This window comes from Schistocerca piceifrons, chromosome 3 (assembly GCF_021461385.2).
Source record: "Schistocerca piceifrons isolate TAMUIC-IGC-003096 chromosome 3, iqSchPice1.1, whole genome shotgun sequence".
NCBI classification, from domain to species: Eukaryota; Metazoa; Arthropoda; class Insecta; order Orthoptera; family Acrididae; genus Schistocerca; species Schistocerca piceifrons.
This window is the reverse complement of record NC_060140.1, coordinates 875,917,352-875,941,353: the sequence shown is the minus strand read 5'-3', so window position 1 is coordinate 875,941,353 and position 24,002 is coordinate 875,917,352. Positions and strand designations below refer to the sequence as shown.

Below are 24,002 nucleotides of genomic sequence, written 5' to 3'. Positions count from 1 at the left end.
ACACGTCAAGAATCGAGAGAAAGTGACAGCAGAGAGCTGTAGGGTTAATGGAGTCCTTAGGGGCATGTGAAAGGTCCAGACAAAGCTGCGGCTGAGGCGTATGTGAATGGACCGCAAGTAGAGGGTGGTAAAGGGAAGGACTCCAGTTTGAAGAAAAGAGAGCACACGCGAACCACAATCATTAGCCCCAAACTGGGCCGCCGACGCGGGATATGGACTGCTGCGGGCGGGAAAAGGAGACGGTAATTTGGATGCATAGGGGAACTATGAATGTGTGCTGCGTAACTGGCGAGCAGTTGCGCACATCTGATCTGCAGTGGAGGGATCCCAGCCTCCACCAGTACGCTGGTGACTGGACTTGTCCTAAAAGCTCCTGTCACCAGTCCAACCCTGCAGTGGTGCACAGGGTCAAGTAAATGCAACGCTGAGGGTGCTGCCAAACCATAAACCACACCCCCATAGTCAATTCGGGATTGGACAAGGGCTCTGTAGAGCCGCAGTAGTGTAGAGTGATCTGCACCCCAATTGGTGTTGCTCAGGCAACGGAGGGCATTGAGGTGCTGCCAGCACTTCTGCTTAAGCTGATGAAGATGAGGAAGCCAAGTCAATCAAGCGTCGAAAACCAGTCCTAAGAATCGGTAGATTTCCGCTACAGTGAGTGAATCGTCATTAAGGTAAAGTTCTGGTTCCAGACGAACAGTACAAAGCCGACAGGATTGCATAACACATGACTTAGCGGCAGAAAGCTGGAGGCCGTGGGCTAGAGCCCATGACTGCGCCTTGTGGATGGCTCCCTGTAGGTAACGCTCAGCAACACCAGTACTGGAGCAGCAGTACGAAATGCAGAAGTCGTCTGCATACAGAGAAGGTGAGACAGAGGGCCTGAATGCTACTGCTAGATCATTAGTGGCCACTAAAAATAGAAAGACACTCAAGATAGAGCCCCGCAGGTCTCCATTCTCTTTGATATGGATAGAACTATGGGAGGCACCAACTTGGACATGGAAAGTATGGAGCGAAAGGAAGTTTTGGATAAAAATCGGGAGCGGACCGCGGAGACCCTACTTGCACAATGTGACAACGATATGATTTTGCCAGGTCATGTCATATGCTTTACGTAAGTCAAAAAAGACAGCAACCAGGTGTTGCCATTCGGAAAAGGCTCTTCGGATTGCAGACTCGAGGGATTCAAGATAATCAGTAGTACAGTGACCCTGGCGGAAGCCGCCCCGACATGGGGGCAGTAGGCCAGGTGACTCCAGGACCCAACCCAACAGCCAACAAACCATACATTCCAGCAGCTTACAAACAACGTTGGTGAGGCAGATGGGCTGATAATTATCCACATGAAGCGGGTTTTTACCGGGTTTGAGCACCGGAATGATGGTGGTCTCCCACTACTGCAATGGACAGATGCCATCACCCCAGATCCAGTTGAAGATGAGGAGGAGATGTCGCCTGTAGTGAGATGAGAGATGTTTAATCATCTGGCTGTGGATCCGATCAGGCCCAGGAGCTGTGTCGGGACAATGTGCAAGGGCACTGAGGAGCTCCCATTCTGTAAATGGGGCGTTATAGGATTCACTGTGGCGTATAGTGAATGAAAGGATGTTCCCTTCCAGCCGCTGTTTGAGAGTGCAAAAGGCTGGGAGGTAATTCTCCGACACAGAGGCTCAAGCAAAGTGCTCTGCAATCACATTTGCGTTGATAGATAACACGCCATTTATGGTAACTCCAGGAACACCTGTTGGGTTCTGGTACCTGAAAAGACGTTTGATGTTTCCCCGGACTTGGGAAGATAATGTATGGCACCCAAAGGTCGATATGTATCTCTCCCAACACTCCTGCTTCCGTCGTATAAGAAGTTGGCGAACACGGGCACGGAGCCATTTAAAGGCTATGAGGTGCTCCAGGGAAGGGTGCCACTTATGCCGCTGTAGAGCTTGCCAACGCTCCTTAATTGCTTCAGCGACTTCCAGCGTATCAGCGACTTCCAGCGACCACCAAGGGACTGCTTTACACCTCCAGCACCCTAAAGAGTGAGGGATCACGTTTTCTGCCATAGAAACAATTGTTGTAGTTACCTGCTCAACCATCACATCGATGTTACCATGTGGGGGAGATTCAACGGCGGCAGCAGAGGTGAAAGTTTCCCCGTCTGCCTTGTATAAAACCCATCTGGGCGTATCCCTTATAGCCGCGGAGGGTAGGGGTCAGCATTGCCGGGAACCAGGTTTCCTGGAGGGCAATGCAAATAGCAGGTGTAAAGCTTAACAGTTGCTGCAGCTCAGCCAGGCAGTGGAAAAAACCGCCACAATTCCGGTGGAGGATGACGTAATCGTGAGACTGGGAAGACATGGAACATTCAATGAGGTAGTTTATGCTTCAGAGTCACCTACTGCCACTGACTTACTGCCTGAGCAGTCTATAACCGTTGCGTCTGAGGGTCTGGTGAGATCTAGGTCCTCAACGGACACCAAAATCCCCACCCGATCCTCAGATGCAGAGCTTGTAGGTAGCGGTGGTGTGGGTGCCACCGCAATTTCTTTGGTCTTAGGGGTTTTCTTTTTGGATTTCTCTAGTTGCTGCTTGGGTTTCCCTGGCTGGGAGGACTTCACTGGCTCAGTCTCCGGGACTGAGGATGAGCGTGAAGTCCTACGACCAGCTGCTTTTGGGCTCTTCAGCCACTGGCAGATGTCATCTTTCCCACTAGCAGAAACCTGGGAAGGGAATGACTCAAGGGACCCCTTCCTAGTGAGAGAAGCCAAAGAAGACTTGCGCTTCTTGCACTTAGAAGTGGGGACGGACGTCCCTGATGGTTCCAAAGTAGGTGCTGCAGGAGCAACAGGGAGGGAAATGCCCCCCACCATCAAGGGGGCAGCAGCGTAAGACGATGTCACACACACAGGATGCAGGCATTCAAATTTTCTCTTAGCCTCAGTGTAGTTCAGTTGATCCAGGGTCTTATACTCCATGTTTTTCCTTTCTTTCTGGAGAATCCTGCAGTCTGACGAGCAAGGTGAATGGTGCTCTCCACAGTTGACACAGAAGGGAGGTGGGGCACATGGAGTATTGGGATGTGATGGGTGTCCGCAATCTTGACATGTGACGCTGGAAGAACAGAGGGAAGACATATGGCTGAACTTCCAGCACTTAAAGCACCACATTGGGAGAGGGATATATGGCTTGACGTCACAGTGGTAAACCATCACCTTGACCTTCTCGGGCAATATATCACCCTCGAAGGCCAAGATGAAGGCACCAGTGGCAACTTGATTATCCCTCGGACCACAGTGGACACGCTGGATGAAATGTACACCTCGCCACTCTAAATTAGCGCGCAGCTCATCCTCAGACTGCGAAAGAAGGTCCGCGTGAAATATGATACCCTGGTCCGTATTTAAGCTCTTATGGGGCGTGATGGTTACAGAAACATCCCCCAGTTTGTCACAAGTGAGTAACTCTCGTGACTGGGCAGAGGATGCGGTTTTGATCAAGACTGACCCAGATCTTATTTTGGACAAGCCCTCCACCTCCCGAAACTTGTCTCTAAATGCTCAACAAAAAACTGAGGCTTCATTGTCATGAAAGATTCCCCATCAGCTCTTGAACACACAAGGTACCGGGGCGAATAAGATCCGCTGCCATCCTTAGCCTGACGTTCCTCCCATGATGTGGCCAGGGAGGGGAACAATTTGGTGCCGTACTTCTGTGCACTGAATTGAGCTCGTGAATGATTAGAGCCTGCTGGTGTTTCACCACCAGCAAGAGATGATGGACTACGCTTCATTGCATGTCAGCCGCCCTGATGCCACCCACTCCGACCAGGGGCCCTCCCCATGGGTGTCACCCAGCCGCAGCAAAGGCCACCTGGCAGGATGGTCATTGCCGGGAGTCCTGACGCCCCAGGGGGATAGGCATCTACCCCTTGGCAGACGTTGGGAGTTAAGGGCGCAACCATCAGCAGAGCGATTCCTGTGTGGTCAGGGGGCTACAATCAACAGGGGACATGGCGGCCCCACCACAACAGATTGGCTACCGTGCTGGATATCAGGTGCCGAAGTCCATGGTCATCGTCAATGCAGAAAGGAACACTGCATAGTGCATGGTGGAAAACACACCCAGGAAGCTGTCCTCGCCCAAGAGATGGAGAATGGGTGGGACTGTAACGCGACGACGAGAAAGTTGGTTGAAGATCTCAATGCACGATGGCCACAATGCACCGTGTAAGGTGCCCTTCCCCAATTGGCTCGATCTTCAGGAAAAGTTTGAAGAATGGAGGTCAAACCCTGCAGGGGACCACCACATAAAGGCTGAACCGTGTGAAACTTCTTTTAGTCGCCTCTTCCGACAGGCAGGAATACCTCGGGCCTATTCTTATCCCCGGACCCGCAGGGGGGGTATAATGAGATAAAATAAATTATTCAGATAGTTAAGGGAGATGAAAATTTAACAGTCTTGAGAAACTGGAATTCAATAGCAGGAAAAGGAAGACAAGGAAAAGTAGGAGATGTTTATGTATTGGGGAAAATGAATGAAAGAGGAAGCCGCCTGGTAGAATTTTGCACAGAGCATAATTCAATAATAGCTAACACTTGGTTTAAGAATGATGACAGAAGCTTGCATATGTGGAAGAGACCTGGAGACATCACAAGGTTTCAGATTGATTTTATAAGGTTAAGACAGATATTACAGAACCAGATTTTGAATTGTAAGACATTTCCAGGAGCAGATGTGGTCTCTGACCACAACTCATTGGTTATTAACTGCACGCTACAACTGAAGGAACTGCAAAAAAAAAGGTAGAAATTTAAGGAGATGGGACCTTGATAAACTGTAAGAACCAGAAGCTGTTAAGACTTTCATAGGGAGAATTAGGGGACAATTTACAAGAACAGGGGAAAGGAACATATTAGAAGAAGAATGGGTAGCTTTAAAAGATGAAAAAGTGAAGGCAGCAGAGAATCCATGTAGGTAAAAAGATTAGGGCTCATACAAAGCCTTGGGTAATGCAAGAGATACTGAATTTAATTGATGAAAGGAGAAAATAAATGCATTAAATAAAGTAGGCAAAAGAGAATACCAACACCTCAAAAAATGAGGCTGACAGCAAGTGCAAAATGGCTAAGCAGGAATGGTGAGGACAACTGTATGGATTTAGAAGCATATATCACTAGGGGAAAAATGGATGCCGCCTACAGTAAAAGTAAAGAGACCTTTGGGGGAAAGTTAACCACCTATATGAACGTCAGGAGTTCAGATGGAAAACCAGTCCTCACCAAATAAGGGAAAGCAGAAAAGTGGGAGGAGTATATAGAGTGTCTATACAAGGGAGATTTATTTGAGGGCAGTATTATGGAAATGGTAGATGATGTAGATGAAGATGAGACGGGAGACATGATACTGCATGAAGAATCTGACAGAGCACTGAAAGACCTATGTCAAAACAAGGCCCTGGGAGTAGATAACATCATTAAGACAAAATTACTGATAACCCTGGGAGTACCAGCCATGACAAAACACCATCTGGTAAGCAAGATGTGTGACACAGGCAAAATACCACAGACTTCAAGAAGAATATGATTACAATCCCAAAGAAAGCAGGGGCTGACAGGTGTGAAAATCACCAAACTATCAGTTTAACAAGTCATGGTTGCATAAGAATGGGAAAACTGGTAGAAGCCAACCTTGGGGAAGATCACTTTGGATTTCAGAGAAATGCAGGAACACATGAGCCAATATTGACCTATTGCTTTTCATAGCAGATAAGTTAAGGAAAGGCAAACCTACATTTATAGCATTTGTGAACTTAGGGAAAGTTTTGGCACTGTTGACTGGAATAGTCTTTCAAATTCCAAAGGTGGCAGGGGTAAAACACAGGGAATGAAAGGCTATGAGTGAGACAGGGTTGTTGCCTATCCCTGACATTATTGAATCTGTGTATTGACGAAGCAGTGAAGGAAACAAAAGAAAAATTTGGAGTAGGAATTGAAGTCCAGGCACAAGAAATAAAAAAGAAATAAAAACTTTGAGGTTTGCCAATGACACTATAATTCTGACAGAGACAGGAAAGGACTTGGAAGAGTAGCTGAACAGAATGGACAGTGTCTTGAGAGGAGGATAATATGAACATCAAGAAAAGCACAATGAGGATAATGGAATGTAAATTAAATCAGGTGATGCTGAGGAAATTAGAGTAGGAAATGAGACACTTCAAGTTTTGCTATTTTGGCAGCAAAACAACTGATAATGGTTGAAATAGGGAGGACATAAAATGTAGACTGGCAATGGCAACAAAAACGTTTCTGAAGAGAAGAAATTTGTTAACATCGAGTACAGTTTTGAGTGCCAGGAAGTCTTTTCTGAAAGTATTTGTATGGAATGTAGCATGAAGCGAGAATAGAAGCTTCTGAAATGTGAAGTTACAGGAGAATGCTGAAGATGAGGTCAGTAGATCACGTAACTAATGAGGAAGCATTGAACAGAATTGGCGAGAAAAGAAATTTGTGGCACAACCTGACTAGAAGGAGAGATTGTTTGGTAGGACACATTCTGAGGCATCAAGGGATCACCAATTTAATACTTGAGGGATGTGTGGGGGGTAAAAGTTATAGAGTGAAACCAAGAGATGAATACAGTTAGCAGATTCAAAAAGATGTAGATCACAATAGTTACTCAGAGATGAAGAAGCTTGTACAGGATAGAGAAGCACGAAGATTTGCATCAAACCAGTCTTTGGACTGAAGAACACAACAACATCTTATTCAATCTGCATTACTGGCAACATCCTTTGTTTATGGCAACATGTGGAAGCAATGAAAAAGCATCATCTTCAAATATGACTAATTAGACACATTTATGACTGACCGTCCCTACGCACAATCCCAGGACTGCATTGTAGCTATGAAACACTATACCAAACACTGAAATTGCTGTGCAGAGCAACCTGTCTGTAGGTGTATGACCACACACAGTGTGCAACATGTGCAGTACATCAATAATTTATTTGTATCAGATCACTGCAGCAGGGTATCTATTTTTCATTTTCCAGTAGGTACAATGTATTGTACAGGACTCTCATACCAGTGCACACAGCCAAGAACAAAAAATTCTGTGCATTACTAAACTCTCTCCTACGAAAAAATCTTTGACTATTACCACACAATTTAATATTAACTTACTATTCTAATCTCTTGTATCTACGATAAATGGTTATTTATCCAGCTTATAGCTAACACTGCAAACTTACCGATGAGCGGAGTCGCACAGGATTTTGGGATGGTAAAGAGAAAGTTTTCAGGTCATGAGGTGGTGTGCTTCGCCCTCTACAAAAAAAATGAAAGAAAAATACCAAATGAAACAAACAATTTCATATACTCTACACAAAGAACAGCTATATATACATTGATAAGCTGAAACATTATGACCATTGCCCACCGCGATGTTGGATGATGCAGTAGCAAAAGGATATCAGCAGAGCAGACAAGGGCAGGGGAATCACCTTACCACAAATATGGGCTGCAAACTGGGAAATCAACTCAGATAAGTGACTTTTAACAAAGGAAGTAGTAGTATTACGCAGAGCCTGTGAATGAGTACCTCGAAAACAGTTAATCTGGTTAAATGTTCATGTGCTACTGTCCTGAGCATCTGCATAATGAGGTACAAGAACAGTGAAGCCATCACTAGGTGGTAAATAGTTGGATGTCTACGACTCTTCACAGAACGTGGGGTACAGAGGCTTGTCTGCTCTGTAAAGTAGGACAGATGGTGATTTTTCAGCAGAGATGCCACAGGGTACAATGCTAGTGTTTCGGAGCACATTGTTCATTGTACATTTTTGAACATGGAGCTCTACAGCAGACCATCTCTACGTGTTCACATGTTGACCCACATCATCATCAATTATGATTGCAGTGGGCATAGGACCATCAGGGTTTGACTGTTAATCAATGAAAATGTGTCAGTATTTTTGCTAACAAGGTCGATGGTCGCCTCCACAATAGTCGTCAATGCCTCAAAATGTGCAGCATGCGAAGGAAGCAGGCTGGTGGGAGTAGTATTATGCTATGGGAGACATTATCCTGCACTTCCATGGGACCTGTGGTGGTAATCTAAGACAGGCTGACAGCTACAAACCACCTACATCCCTTCAAGCTTGATGATTTCGCTGATGGCGACATCTCTTTCAGCAGTTTAACTGTCCATGTCTCAGAGTCAGAACTGTGCTACATTAGATTAAGAAGCATTATAGTGAACTCATGTTGCTATCTCAGCAAACAAATTCACCTGATGTAAATCCCACGGAACCTGTCTGGGTCACTGTCAGGCACCATCACTGCAGCCCGTTATTCACCCCAACTACATGACCTGTTCGTACAACTAATGCCACATACCTCCACAAACCTACCAACACACTGTTGGGTCCCTGATATGCAGAATCAGTGATGCATTTTGTCCAAGATGGACAAATAAGCTATTAAGCCAGTGGTCATAATGTTTTGGTTCATAAATGTGTATAGAGGGAATGTATTCTGTAGGTATAGTAATGTCTCGACCTTTTCACAGCATTGTTTTGAATTACCTTCACAAAACAGGAAGGAACATTATGTGGAAAGAATAGAATTGAAATGTAGGAGAGGCAGGGGGGGGGGGGGGGGGGAGGAGAGAGAGAGAGAGAGAGAGAGAGAGAGAGAGAGAGAGAGAGAGAGAGAGAGAGAGAGATATCCAGTCCTCACAGCATGAAAACCATCCCTTACATTTGTCTGTTGTCCGTTTTTATCACATTTGCACATTTTACAAAATCTCCACCTTCTGTAGATTATTTACATTTTAGTTACATAAGATGTCAGGCAAAAGTGTCATCATGAAACTAATAAATACACAACTTTCTTCAATATTTCTTCCCACATTGAGACAAACTGTACCAGCTAATACACAGTATGTCTAGCCAGCCTGTCTACTCTTCAAGGAGTAGTGCTTCATATTATCCACTTCAGGCACACCCAAAACAAGTTTTGGTTACCTTCTAGTTCTTCACTTTTGTTGACCTCTTCCCCATAAAATTAGCAGCAGATTCCGAGTTTACTTCTGTTTTGTGCATCATCTGTTATAGATGAGAAAACTCAAGTTTTCTACCTGCTGTCTTTATATGTCACCTGTTGTGTTATACAGGGTGATTCAAAAAGAATACCACAACTTTAAAAATGTGTATTTAATGAAGAAACATAATATAACCTTCTGTTATACATCATTACAAAGAGTATTTAAAAAGGTTTTTTTTTCACTCAAAACCAAGTTCAGAGATGTTCAATATGGCCCCCTCCAGACACACGAGCAATATCAACCGATACTCCAACTAGTTCCACACTCTCTGTAGCATATCAGGCGTAACAGTTTGGATAGCTGCTGTTATTTCTCGTTTCAAATCATCAATGGTGGCTGGGAGAGGTGGCCGAAACACCATATCCTTAACATACCCCCATAAGAAAAAATCGCAAGGGGTAAGATCAGGGCTTCTTGGAGGCCAGTGATGAAGTGCTCTGTCACGGGCTGCCTGGTGGCCGATCCATCGCCTCGGGTAGTTGACATTCAGGTAGTTACGGACAGATAAGTGCCAATGTGGTGGCGCTCCGTCCTGCTGAAATATGAATTGTTGTGCTTCTTGTTCGAGCTGAGGGAACAGCCAATTCTCTAACATCTCCAGATACTGTAGTCCAGTTACAGTAGCACCTTCGAAGAAAAAGGGACCAAAAACTTTATTGGCTGAAATGGCACAGAAAACGTTCACCTTAGGCGAGTCACGTTCATACTGAGTTGTTTCCCGCGGATTCTCAGTGCCCCATATACAGACATTGTGACGGTTGACTTTCCCGTTAGTGTGGAAAGTTGCTTCATCACTAAGCACAATCTTTGAAACGAAAGATTCATCTGTTTCCATTTGAGCAAGGATAAAATCACAGAAATCGATTCTTTTAATCTTATCAGCTGCAGACAGTGCTTGAACCAATTTCAGACGATAAGGTTTCATAACTAACCTTTTTCGTAGGACTCTCCATACAGTTGATTGTGGAATTTGCAACTCTCTGCTAGCTCTGCGAGTCGATTTTCCTGGGCTGCGAACAAATGCTTGCTGGATGCATACTACATTTTCATCACTCATTCTCAGCCGTCCAGAACTTTTCCCTATGCACAAACACCCATTCTCTGTAAACTGTTTATACCAACGTTTAATACCATAACACCATACTTCGTTCGAAATGCACGCTGAACAACTGTCGTCGATTCACTTCTGCCGTACTCAATAACACAAAAAGCTTTCTGTTGAGCGGTCGCTATCTTAGCATCAACTGACGCTGACGCCTAGTCAACAGCGCCTCAAGCGAACAAATGTACAACTAAATGAAACTTTATAGCTCCCTTAATTCGCCGACAGATAGTGCTTAGCTCTGCCTTTTGTCGTTGCAGAGTTTTAAATTCCTAAAGTTGTGGTATTCTTTTTGAATCACCCTGTATTTTAACTATGTACCTATCTACGTATTTACACCAGTAGTCAATGTATCAAACTTTATTAACTCTTCCTGCACTATCTGCTTATTTAGCATGCTGATATTTCAAACAGTTACTATTTTTGTCTTTAACTTCCTCTTGCTTTTAGAGATACAGTGAAATCCCTATTTTATGTTTATGTGCAGTCCATGCTTAAAAAACACAAAACAAAAAAAAAAATGCAGAATCAAGGAAAATGTTAAAACATACGTGCATTAATACTTGTTCTACAGATCATGAATACAACATTTTGTAATAATGCGGAATGTGTCACTTTACCATATGCTTTTTTTTTCCTTTTACACAAAATAATTTGTTTTCCAGTTACTACTTTATACCTAAAAATTCATCTATTGAGTAGAAGGAGTTGTCATTCAGAAATTCTGAATTTGTAAGTGTTGGTTGGCTATCTGTCAGAGTTTTAATGCTATTTGGCAAATGGTCAAAGATTTTTTGTAGCAGCATAATTCACCACTTTTTGTACCAAACTCATTATTTTTGAATTGGGATAGGTTATTAATAACAAATTTCGTAAGTGAATATATGTATTGCGAAGGTACTGTGAGTATCTGGAGCTCCTTAAATAAATGTCTGCAAGGTGATCTTGGGTGGGCTCCAGCTATTATTCTGATTACAGGCTTTTGTGAAATGAATACTTTTTCTCTTAATGTCAAATTACCCCAAAATACAATGTCATATGAAAGCTGTGAATGAAAATAGGAATAATAGGCTAATTTACTGCTATGTTTATCATCAAAATTTGCAATATCCCTAATAGCTTAAGTAGCTGAATTTAACAGTTTCAGCAGATCATCGATGTGTTTCTTCCAATTCAATCCCTCATCAATGCACACACCCATAATTTTGAATATTCTGCCTTAGCAACAGACTTTTGTTCATTGTCTATATTTATCTATGGTGTTATGCCATTTACTGTACAGAATTGTATATACTGTGTTTTCTCAAAATTTTGTGAGAGTCCATTTGCAGAGAACCACTTCATAATTTTCCAAAGGACATTATTCACAATTTCCACACCTGATTCTTGTTTGTTGGGTGCCATTCTTGATACCTCCCCAGTTAGAGGACTCTGCTCATTTTTTTAGACTATCTGTACGGTTAATTTCAACCTTCTGCATTCTTCCAGTTAAATATGAATTAAACTATTTGTGCACTGTACCACTCATACCACAATACTTGAGCTTATCTACAGGAATTTCATGATTCACACAATCAACAGCCTTTGAGAGATCACAAAATATCCCAATGGGTTATGTTCAGTTATTCAATGCATTTAATGTCTGATCAGTGAAGGTATATACAGTATTTTCTGTTGAAAAGCTTTTCTGAAAACCGAACTGACGTTTTGTTAGTGCTTTATTTTTACAAATATGAGACGCTACTCTTGAATACATTACTTTCTCAAGAATTTTGGAAAAAGGCTGTCGCAAGTGAGATTGGCAGTTGTTAACATCAGACCTGTCCCCTTTTATATGCTATGATTTAACAATAGTGTGTTTCAATCTATCTGAACAAATGCCTTGTTTCAGTGAGCTACTACTTATCTGTTGGGAACAAGCTTTTAGTACTCTGTTGGAAATGCCATCAATTCCATGTGAGCTTTTACTTTTGAGTGAATTCCCTTTTAACAATATTCCAAACTGTTTCAATTTTATTATCAGATGTGCTAATCTCAGGCATAATGCACATACTTCTGGACTTTTTGTTAACTTTTCTTAATACAGTGCAGTAGTTAATGTTTCAATGTTTCTGGATCATTACTCCTCCTAGCTATAAGATACATTTCCCTTTTCTGTTTACTAGATATTTTTATTCCTTTAGTAAGCCATGGCTTTTTAGATGGTTTCTTACAATTATATTTCATTGTTTTCAAATATACTCAACAAAGGTACCACAAAATTGGTTAAATTTTAAATTAGCAACAGATTCCCTGTACAGTTCATTCCAGTCTAACTGTTGCAAGCTTTCCCTAAAATTTTGAATTGTTAAATCATTAACCAAATGCACTAGTTTGGAGGACTATTTTGCATTACTGTATGGAGCTATGTCACGTACTGTAATTAGCTATGCTTCATTATCAGACAGACCATTCTTAACAGTAAAAGTTTTTCTTTGATGAAATTTATCTTGGTCTGTAAAAATATTATCTATCAGTGTGCTACTTTACTGTACCAACTGAGTACGAAAATCGATAACTGATGTCAAATTGAAAGACTCAAGTAATACTTCGAGCTCTTTCAGAAAATCTAGATTGAAATCCCCACAAACAATAATTTGCATCCCTCTGCCTTACATATAGCACAACATAGAACCCAAGTTTTTCAAAAATAGCTGAAAATTTCCCAGTGGGGACCTACACGCATCTACAATTATAGAAGTACCATTATTTTGTTTAAGCTCACATGTACATTCTTCTATATGTTGCTCTACACAACATTTTTTGATTTCCAAATTTTTCACACTATGACAGATTTTAACATAAATGGCAACTCCTCCTCTCTCCATAGCATCTCTACTTACATAAGCTGAAAGTTTACACCCGCCTACATTTACGGTTTCCATACCTGTAATTACATTATGTTCAGACAGGCATAGTACAGTACATCTATTCCACCCTTAGTTTCTAAATCTTCTAAACCAACAAGAAGGTTGCATTATACTAACATTATTTTTCTCCGTGCTTTTATGAGAGTCTTTTAACGTTCTAACATTATTTTTCACTATACTGTTATGAGAATTTTGTGATATTTTAACATCTCTACTGCCTGCCTGCCTGAGCTTCTCATTAATCTAAGTTCAAATCAAAGTTGGATGATTGGACACTGATCTTAGCCTAAAAAAAAAAAAAGAGGTACTCCCATGAGTTTCAGTGTGCCCCCCTTAAAGATTTTGCTATCATCCCAGCCAATTTACCCTTCCCTTTCCTATTGAGGTGCAGGCCATGTCTTGTTAATTTCCACCTAGCAATACCATCAACAGGAACCAAACCTATGCCTGACAAAGTAACCTCTTCCTTAGTTGACTGAGGCAGCAAGGCAAATCTATTATTTGGGCCAATGACAAATATGTCAGATATGGCCTTCTTTCTGTGACCCGTGTTCTTCGCTACCACATCCCACCTGCCCTCACCCTTCTCCCCCCTTAACCTCAACGGCTCCTCTCTGGCACTATCCAGTCTAGCCTTAAGGGCCCTATTCTTCCCTTCCTGTTCCCCAAACTACAAGCAGAAACATACGTAATTGTCAGGTGTCATTAAAAACCGTAATCCTCTCCCATAAATGCATAAAATCTGTGTAATTGAAGAAAATTAAATGTACAATATAATGGTTTTACAATAATTTGTGGTAATGAATTTCATCAGTTCTTAAAAACATCATGGATGTATAACAGCAAGTAAAAACTGATCAAAAAATTTAAACTGGTATCCGCATACAAGGTAATTGAGCTATTTTCTGACACACTACAACCACAAATTATATGTCAAAACATGAGTTTTTGATAAATCTTTGCTTTGTGTTCACCCACAAAAAAAGCAAAAATTGATGAATATGGTGAATTAAACTGAAAACTGTTACACACAGTGATAGGTGTCGCAATCTAATATGTGGGGGTGTGCGATTTCCTTCTGTAGCCAATGGCAATGCAACATACTCTGGTGATGCGAGCATTTACCTTGATCATTGTGGTGAAGAATCAAATAAGTTTCACACAACTTTTTCAAACAATGCAAAATCCATGATGGAATATGTGGTTTCAGTTGCCTGATACTGCAGTCGTATGTGTGAGTTGCGCGCGCGCGCGCGCGCACGTGTGTGTGTGTGTGTGTGTGTGTGTGTGTGTGTGTGTGTGTGTGTGTGTGTGTGTGTGCCTATTGTTGACAAAGGCCATTGTCTGAAAGCTTTAAGTGTGAAAATCTTTTAGTTGTGCCTATCTGAGACTCGGCATATTCGCCATATCATCACATTACTTTTAACAAAAGCTGACCTAATCATGATGTAGTGGCACTGCAAAGGCAACCAGAAATGGAGCTATTGATTTGTCGATCGCTATAGCACAGAGTTGATATTTATGGAAGCGTTAGTGACAGGAGAAGCTCTATTGTAGCGAAAACTCTTTACCAGAATGTGTTTGTTGTTTTCCAACGCATAAAATATTTGTGTCAAGGAAAAATATGAATGTTATTGATCATAATTTCACTTGCAGCTATTTAAGCTGACCTCCTAGGTTCCCACCTAACCACACTCTGGGAAATCATCACATATTCTGAAACGAAGAACCATATATTTGTGAGAAGGCAGAATATGAATTTCATTGCTACTTGTTTGTCTCAGGTATCAAAGATGTCCTCTTAGGTTCCTCCTAACTACACACTTCGAAATCACCACATGTTCGGAAATAAGACAGGTAAATATTTGTTTCATCCTTTGATCTCCAATCAAATGGAAATGTTAAATAATACTGAATACTGCAGAACATACAAATGTTTAGCAGGATTAGAACCTAACATCTGTAACACACGAAACCATAAATTTATTCATCGTGCTACAGATTAATAATCTAATTTGTCCCTCTCATCTCATCTCAATTATCAAACCTCTTGAAGTCTTATACATTTGATGCTTTATTAACCAACATTTAATGATAAGGGTAATGTGTTAGTGATACATTTTCAATGAGCGCTGCTTTAAAGTGGCACACTGTAGCACACACACTACAAAGGAAATAAATTATCGAAATGCACACAGTTCACACTGTCGTCATTCACACGCACTCACAAAAATCGATAGTCGAAAGCCCACTAGTGACATCATGCGTGTGTGAAGCCTGCTCGACTCTAGTGGCCGAGTAGTCGAAGTGGAGCATTCTGCAGTATTGCCAACATGCGCCGTTTGCACTTTGAACTCATTGTTTGCTGCAGTGTAAACACAGGAGGTTTCGTGAAATCACGTACAAACACCCTAGTTTTCCTTCACATGTCATACTTATTATTAACAAGGAATATGAAATAAAGTTAATCTTGCTGTTATTTCAGTACTTCTCTGTCCCAGCAATCTGTTACATTTAAAACAACCAATCTGCTGTCACAATGCATCGAACATCATTGAGTACTGCAATAAAGACGAACAAGCCATCTTACAACTGTTCACTGAACATGTCCTGTTAACAGTCGTGACACATATAGCAAATCTAGTAGCCTATGTTGGCTGCAGTCTGTAGAGGCACAATACGTTCCAGATTCTGTCAACAGGCTCCAAGCAGGACTACAGTAAGCAAAATTTACGCATGGTAGTGAAGAGCGTATAAAGTATAACTGTATAAATCAAACCTAAACGGAAGCCACAGTCACTCCATTTGCTATACACTGATCATATCAGCTGTACTTCAGAACAAGTCGCGAAGTGAGCTTGCTGTTTATCACTCTATATGCTAGGAGCCACTGCATTAGTGTGACGTCACCATGCTATACAGCTATTAGCTGCAGGTGGAAAATAAACATCCAAGATGAAGTAATCTGGTAGTTTTAATCATATTTCAGAGTTTTCCGTTTATTTCATCGTGTAGGCTGTAAACTTTTGCAATTTTTGAGGTGAATGTAAAACGAAAGAACCCTCAAAACTACACTTTCTGATATATAATTTGGGGCAGAAGTGTGTTGGGAAATTGCTGAATTACCTCATACATTACTAGCAGAAGTGATAAAGACTTTTGAATTACATACCCTACAGCACTACTAGTGGCAAAACTCTCTCTCTCTCTCTCTCTCTCTCTCTCTCTCTCTCTCTCTCTCTCTCTCTCTCTCTCATTTTTTTTTTAAAAAAATAATAAGTCTATTATATGGTGCAAAATTATGAAATGTCTTTCTTGTATGTTTATGGAGTTGATATGGGTATGTCAGTTGATGTCATGAGTGTTGATAAAATTGCTACCTAGGAGGAGGAGAACGAAATTCTCGCACCAACTTTGATTTATAGCTTCTGTGCCTGTTTATTTATACTTTATAATACAATACTTTAGGGATTTTGAATGTTTTGTAGGCTATTACGTGTGTTAGTGTAGTGTGGTGGCTGCACTGGCTATTGGGTGATGCAACAAGTCACCAGCCAATAAGAGGTCAATAGCCAGAAATGACCATTTCTGACCAAGCATACGCTTTGACACTCAGGTTTGAACTTAAAAGACTGATGATCGATGCTGTTTCTGAATACGGTACACCCAAAAGACATGCAAAAAGATGAGACTAGGATATAAATGGCACAAGAGAAGGTGGCAGCTGGGCCCCCTCCAAAACACTACACATCGACTGTTCTGTTTCACCATTGCTGTGACAATCTAGCAGTAGTTGTGTCATAATTGTGCAGTGAAGCTAAACATTGCAAGTTGTGTAGGCAGTGTGGATTATGTCAGCATTTCCTCTCTCACACCTCCCCTCTCTGTAACAGCCTAAAATATTACCTTAACTCCCCCACCACACCCGATGAAAACTGCCTGTATTTTGTGCCACTTATAACTTGTTCAGTCCATAGGAAGAAAACAGAACAAAGGCAAGAGAGACATCCAGTAAGAACACAGAATTGAGGTAAACCTTACTAGGGAGAAGCGTAAAATTATGGAATTTTTAGCTTTGATCTTATGGGTTTTTCACAGGCGCTTCAAATTATTGGCATACGAGGATCACTCCAAAAGAAATGCACACTATTTTTGTAAAAATACAGTTTTCTTTCTGCATGTGTGAAAGTTTTACAGCGTGTAGATACATCCTGCCTGCTTGTTTTCAAACTTAGTTCAACCTGTTCCTATGAGTGGCACTGTCACAGCATGTATTCAAGATGACTACTGCACTTGACGTTCGTCAGAAGCAATGTGCTGTCATACAATTCCTGTGCTGTGAAAATGAGACAGTGGGAAACACCCACAAGAGGTTGAAAAAGGGGTATGGAGATGCTGCTGTCGATCGCAGTACAGTTAGTCAGTGGGCAAGCAGGTTATGTGATGAAAGTGGGCACAGCAATATTGAGGATTGTCCTCGCAGTGGCAGGCCTTGTACTGCACACATTCCAGACAATGTACAGAGAGTTAACGAATTGGTGACTGCTGACAGACGCATCACAGTGAACGAATTGTCACACTACATTGGGATAGGGGAAGGAAGAGTTTGTGGAATACTGAAAGTGTTGGCGTTAAAAAAAGGTTTGTGCCAGGTGAGTTCCCAAGATAATGACAGTGACTCACAAAGAAACAAGAAAAACGGTATGCAGCGAACTTTTGGAACTGTACGAGAATGGTGGAGATGAATTTCTTGGAAAAATTGTGACAGGTGATGAAACATGGCTCCAACATTTTTCACCAGAGACGAAGAGGCAATCGATGGAGTGGCATCATGCAAATTCACCCCAAAAAAAAATTTTCAAAACCACACCTTCTGCTGGAAAAGTTATGGCTACGGTGTTTTTGATTCCGAAGGACTCTTGCTTGTGGACATCATGCCAAGTGGAACCACCATAAATTCTGATGCATATGTGACAACACTGAAGAAACTTCAAGCTCGACTAAGGCGTGTTCGACCACATCGGCAAAAGCAGGATTTTTTACTGTTGCACGACAATGCACGGCCACATGTCAGTCAAAAAACCATGGAAGCAATCACAAAACTCAGATGGACAACACTGAAACACTCGCCTTACAGTCCTGACCTGGCTCCATGTGACTATCATCTCTTTGGGAAACTGAAAGACTCTCTTCGTGGAACAAGGTTTGAAGATGATGACTCCCTTGTGCACGCTGCGAAACAGTGGCTCCAACATGTTGGTCCAGAATTTTACTGTGCGGGTATACAGGCGCTGGTTCCAAGATGGTGTTAGGCAGTTGAGAGGGATGGAAATTATGTGGAGAAATGAAAATATTGTTCCTAAAGGATGTATCTACACACTGCAAAACTTTCACACATGTAGAATAAAAGATGGATTTAAAAAAAAAATAGTGTGCATTTCTTTTGGAGTGACCCTCGTACAATCACAAAAAACGTAAAACTGAAGTTCCACTGTTGTTCTATTCAGAAAGCAAAAGAAAATGAATGAATGTGAAATACTTTTGGAGGCTTCACACTATGATTATTCAAATGTTCCTACTGAGACTGAAGATCCAGATAACTGTGTGAATCGAGTCCTGAATGACCAAGTAAGCGAGCACAAAATACGAGATGGGGCAAGCACACCCTTACTGTATAGGCTGCCCACACTAGTTCTAGTGACCAAGAATAGAAGCCGTGACCGAATAGTTAGCACTTGTAATTATCTGTGTGAGACTGCAGCCAGTACAGGCTTCTCATTTGTGGTGTCTCTCTCTCTCTCTCTCTCTCTCTCTCTCTCTCTCTCTCTCTCTCTCTCTCTCTCTAATCATGCAGTGTGAGGAAGCTAGTGCAGTAAGACATAAGACTGAAACCAATGTTTACACACTGAAGAAACGGAAAGGTCTAAAAAGTCAAGTATGGAGTACATTTCTGTTGGTTGTAGACGAAAACAGCGCGTCTACTGGGTACGTATCGTGCATAAACTGCTCCACATTATTGTGTTTCCAGTCGGGGAACCATTCATTTAAAGAAATACAGTTGCAAGAAACCTCACAAAGATACAGCACCTTCAGGGATACTGGCAGTAATAAAAAATAGTATTACAGCAAAGTGTGTTGCATTGTGTGCTAAAGATCTGAGACCTTTTCATGCTATTTCCGGTTAAGGCTTCAGAGAACTAGGCCAAGAATTAATACATCTAGGTGTGCATTATTTAGAAGTTAACATAGCAGATGTCACGCCACATCCCTGTACTATAAGCAGACTTGTCAAAGAACAAGCTGATGCAATACGAAACAGCATAATGCTTTCTGTTAGTGTGGAAGTTATTAATAAAACATGTGCTGTGGCAGTTGATACGTGGACTGATTCGCATAATCAGGCACACTATTTGATGCTTACAACACATTACATTAGCACAGATTGGTCTCTTGTGTACAATGTTTTATTTAGAACAAAACTTCCAGATGTCAAGAAGACGAAAGTAAATATTATGAAAGAAATTGAAAAGAGAGTGGCTGATTGGGACATTTCACCGGACATGTTGCACAGTTTTATTTTTGTCTCTGACCAGGGTGCCAATGTAATAAAGGCTTTGGAAAATCATGAAAGGATTCCTTGTGCTGCTCATTGTGTAAACACAGCACTTAGTCATATTTCGACGAAGATAACTTTTTGTTGAATCTTGCCAGAACATCGCATCAACAATAAATACTGCAAAATGCATTGTTAGGTATATTAAGAACAGTGGCCTTTGCTTGTCTTTGAAATCATCGTAGAAACAAGAGGTCTGCACACGCTGGAACAGCTTGTACACTATGCTAGAATCCTTACACACTCAGTATAACAAAGTTGCTGCTTTGCTGATGGAAAAGAACTCCGCTTACAGATTGCACAGATATGATAATTAGCTTGCAGGAAAAACTGCGCATTTTCTGAGACCATTTAAAGAGGCCACAGATGAATTAGAAGGCGAAAAAGAACCGACAATCCAGTTAGTTAGTTCTTTGGTTTCACAAACTACAACGAATTTGCAGTGTCAGTGACACCGACTGTCAGGTGGGTAATTACTGCAGTTAAAAGCACTATTTCATTATGATACACGATAGATTTATAATTAACTAGCGTAATTGATGTGTACTATCATATGTATTTTTTAACAGGATGTACAAAGGATTAAAAATCGAGCCTTGACTTTCGTTTGTGAGAAGATTGTGATCACTTCCAGACATAAAATTGCTCCGTTTCTTTGGCCGTACTTCCGTGATCTTAATATGCTTGAAATAAATGAAACGAAGGAAATTCTTAGCAATGTGTGACAGATGTACAACATGCAATCATTAACATAATCGTTTTTTCATAGTTAGTGGATAGTGTAATATAGAGAAACGGGAATGCTATAATTCATATAATATTTCATTAACATAAAACCTCTCATTTTTACGGGACCGTTTCGATGATTTTCACATCAGTTCTGTATCACTTGTCTCTTTTGCTTATTATCATAGATCTTTCAAGTACTGTGTCATCACCACCCAGAAAGAGGGATGGTTTCAAGGAATGGAGAAACAACAGATCATCCGCAGCAGATGAATGCATCTTAATGCACCCCGGAATGATGATGAAATCTTAAAGTGGTGGTACAGACATTAAACAGGTCTGGCTGCAGTTGCAAGACATGTTTTATGTATCCCAGCAACAAGCGCACCTAGTGAAAGATGCTTTAGGAAAGCCAGCATGTTACTAACAAATCGCCGTAGCCAAGTAAATCCCGAACGTGTTATTGTTGATCAGCAGTGAATCACTAACTATAATTATGTTTCTGTTGCAAACAAGTGAAAAGTATGACAAGTTACGTCTGTAAATGTTTAATGTTGTTTGTATGCTTTCTTTATGAAGATGGTTGTCTTCTAGATTACAGGGACAGCACTTATTTAATGTTTCCTATTAATGAAAGGGAAAATATATCTTCTGTTTGGAAATGAGACTCGTCTTCTATCTGCAATTGTATTGAAATATAATTTTAGTTTCCAAATACTTTATGAATTTAGCTGTGTCACGTACCCATTCTTGGAAACGTTACTTTTCTATTAAAAGAGAGAGAGAGAGAGAGAGAGAGAGAGAGAGAGAGAGAGAGAGAGACAGACAAATATGTTGTGTGTGTGTGTGTGTGTGTGTGTGTGTGTGTGTGTGTACGCGCGTGCACTGCACTCTATGTGAATGACTGTTTTTATGGTACTGGGGAGGATTTTGTTGACAGTGACATAATTAAAACTGTAAAGAAGCGTGCAGTGCAGCATTTTCAAGTGACTCCGACAAAATGAAGAAGGTGACTCTGTTCTTATGAATTATTCATTTTGTCAAATGTTAACCCTTTTGAGACTGGAGCCACCTTGAATGTATAAATGTTCTCAATACAATGACTTATCTTCTCTACTGTATATCTCTGTATTCACTACACTGTTTAGTTCATCTATCGCCTAATAAGCTGAGACAGTGACAAGGTAAAATAATGGACTCTGACAGAAGCTGTCTTCCAATAACAATGTAACCACCCTGTTTTAGAATTTCTGTGGTCGGTCTGAATCACTTCAACCAAACACCAGCACTGTGCCTTCCAACGACACAGTAGTCTCTCACCTGAATGGTTCTCTCAAAACATTTCTAAATGGAAAGGCTAATGGATGCTTATTGCTATATTTTATATTCTGCAAATATCTCATATCACTTCACCCACCATATATACAGAAGGAAACAATACTGTGACAAAATTTCTGTCATTGTTCAGGGATATATTCTGAGTATTTTGATATCACACACCTGTAGTCACTGGTGGCTTGTTACAGGGTATTCATGTTGGTGTTTTTTTTTGTGTGTATCTTTATCCATTCATTCATTGCACTCTTTGACATCAGAAACGCCGACTTTATTCTTCGATCTCAACTTGCATTCCGTACTGCTGAGTTCTTCTTCTTCTTTTTTCCGTGGTTGCATTAGTTGTTCTTTAACAGCGATACACAGAAGTACGGATAGGTTTATCAATGGAAAGTTCGCCAAAACGCACCTTGTGTATTGTTTCACTGAACGCAATGGAAGAGGGGCACAACAATGACACTATCCCGAGATGTTTGACAACTGACGGTAACACCATTTCACAACTTTTGTATCTCAGATTTGTGCATTACTCTGTGTTTAGTGTTGTATGTTCTTTTTTTTTTTTTACTGTTGCTAAGGTATTTTCCCATAAAAAAGGTAACTGGGGCGACAAACTGAATAAATCATAATTACATCATTACCCTGTAACAAGGCACCATAGACCATGGTCCCTCGTACCAAAATACTAACATTCCAAAACAACCTATGAAATTTTGTCAATGGGGTTCTGTATATTTAAACAAATATCTACAAATCTCTAACAATAATGTATTATTATCTGTCTGTTCAGTAAGCACACCCACCAAATCCTACATCACAGAAGTTCTGTGTTTACAGCTTCTTTTTCCGTCTCAGTTTTTTGTGTAAATTCAACGAAAGCTAGTCAAAAACTACATGGGTTATTTTTAGTTTGTTTTGAGGTGCATGCCTGCAGTCCTTGCAAACATTGAAATTTCCAGTGCGGCAGTACTGTAACACTCCGAAATCAAAATGGCACAGCTCATCTTCACTATCAATGGTCTGTGTCAATTTTTTTTCTTCTTCTTCCCCCCCCCCCCTCCCCCCTCTTGCGGCGTGCTATGGTACAGTGGTGTGAGGACTTCCTTATATATAATGGCTACATGCACTTACCTGCAAAAAAAATTACATATATCTTTCTTTGTTGCTGTGATAATTAAAACTATGTTCATTTCTTGTAGTCAGTACCACAAACAGTTCAAATGCAATTAACCTTCCAGCTGCCAAGTCAGCACTTCTTGCTAGTAGGGAGCGCTGATATCTTGTAAGGCGACGCTCCGTGGTATACTCCTCCATCCGTTGCTCATGCTCTGCACTTTGCGCCTCCTTCAACATACAATGATACTTCTGAATGAGAGAAAGTAAACATGTAACTCACAATAAACAGATGCTAAATTGCATGCAGATATAGGCATATGGAAATGTATTCTCTATCATACATCTTATAATGTTACACAGTGTGTATGCAAATATAATTGTAACAATATGAAATGCGCACCTAGAAAGAGTGGAGGCACTGTTATTCTGTATATGTCCACTAATTCAGTGGTCAGTGGCAGAAAATACAGAGAAAACATAGTCAATTCCAAGTTCCAAAGAACTAGAACACTGCTTTTACTTAAAAAAGAAGAACAAACTTAATGGAACTACTAACTGCTATAGCAAAATTTATCAGATTTTCGCAAACTTTCCTAAAAAAACTATCAGGAGATAAAAGCTAGTAAAAGGTACAAACTCTTAACAAAGGAGTAAAGGTAACCATTTAATGTGTAGATGAGGTGCTGAGCTGTCAACAAGTACATAAAGTAAATGGAGAATGTTGCAGCACTTCCACAATGTGTCCCTGTATAGGGTTAAATAACAAGCCGCCCCCCCCCCCACCACACACACACACACACACACACACACACACACACACACACACACACACACACAAACTATTGTGCCAGCCAACTACATTATCTACTCCTCACCCCTCACCCCCCCCCCCCCTCCACACACACACACACACACACACACACACACACACACACACACACACACACACAACTATTGTGCCAGCCAACTACATTATATCTGCAATGCAGTTCGACTTCACGAATATTCGCTGTATTAATACATCATTCATTCATAAAAGTAGTACTGTGTTACATTAACACTTTTGCACAGTTGTGATGATTACAACTGAATTTCC

General features: G+C 41.0%; 1 protein-coding gene across 1 annotated transcript in view; it reads right to left on the bottom strand.

Annotated features, from left to right (window-relative positions):
- The window catches only part of LOC124789141 (protein ELYS), a 259,690-nt gene that overhangs the window by 3,270 nt on the left and 232,418 nt on the right, over nucleotides 1–24,002 (bottom strand). Inside the window, exons 27-28 of the mRNA XM_047256434.1 lie at nucleotides 23,022–23,134; nucleotides 7,250–7,325 (exon numbers count right to left, since the gene is read on the bottom strand). Coding sequence (XP_047112390.1) covers nucleotides 7,250–7,325; nucleotides 23,022–23,134 — 189 coding nt within the window. The remainder of the gene's footprint in view (nucleotides 1–7,249; nucleotides 7,326–23,021; nucleotides 23,135–24,002) is intronic.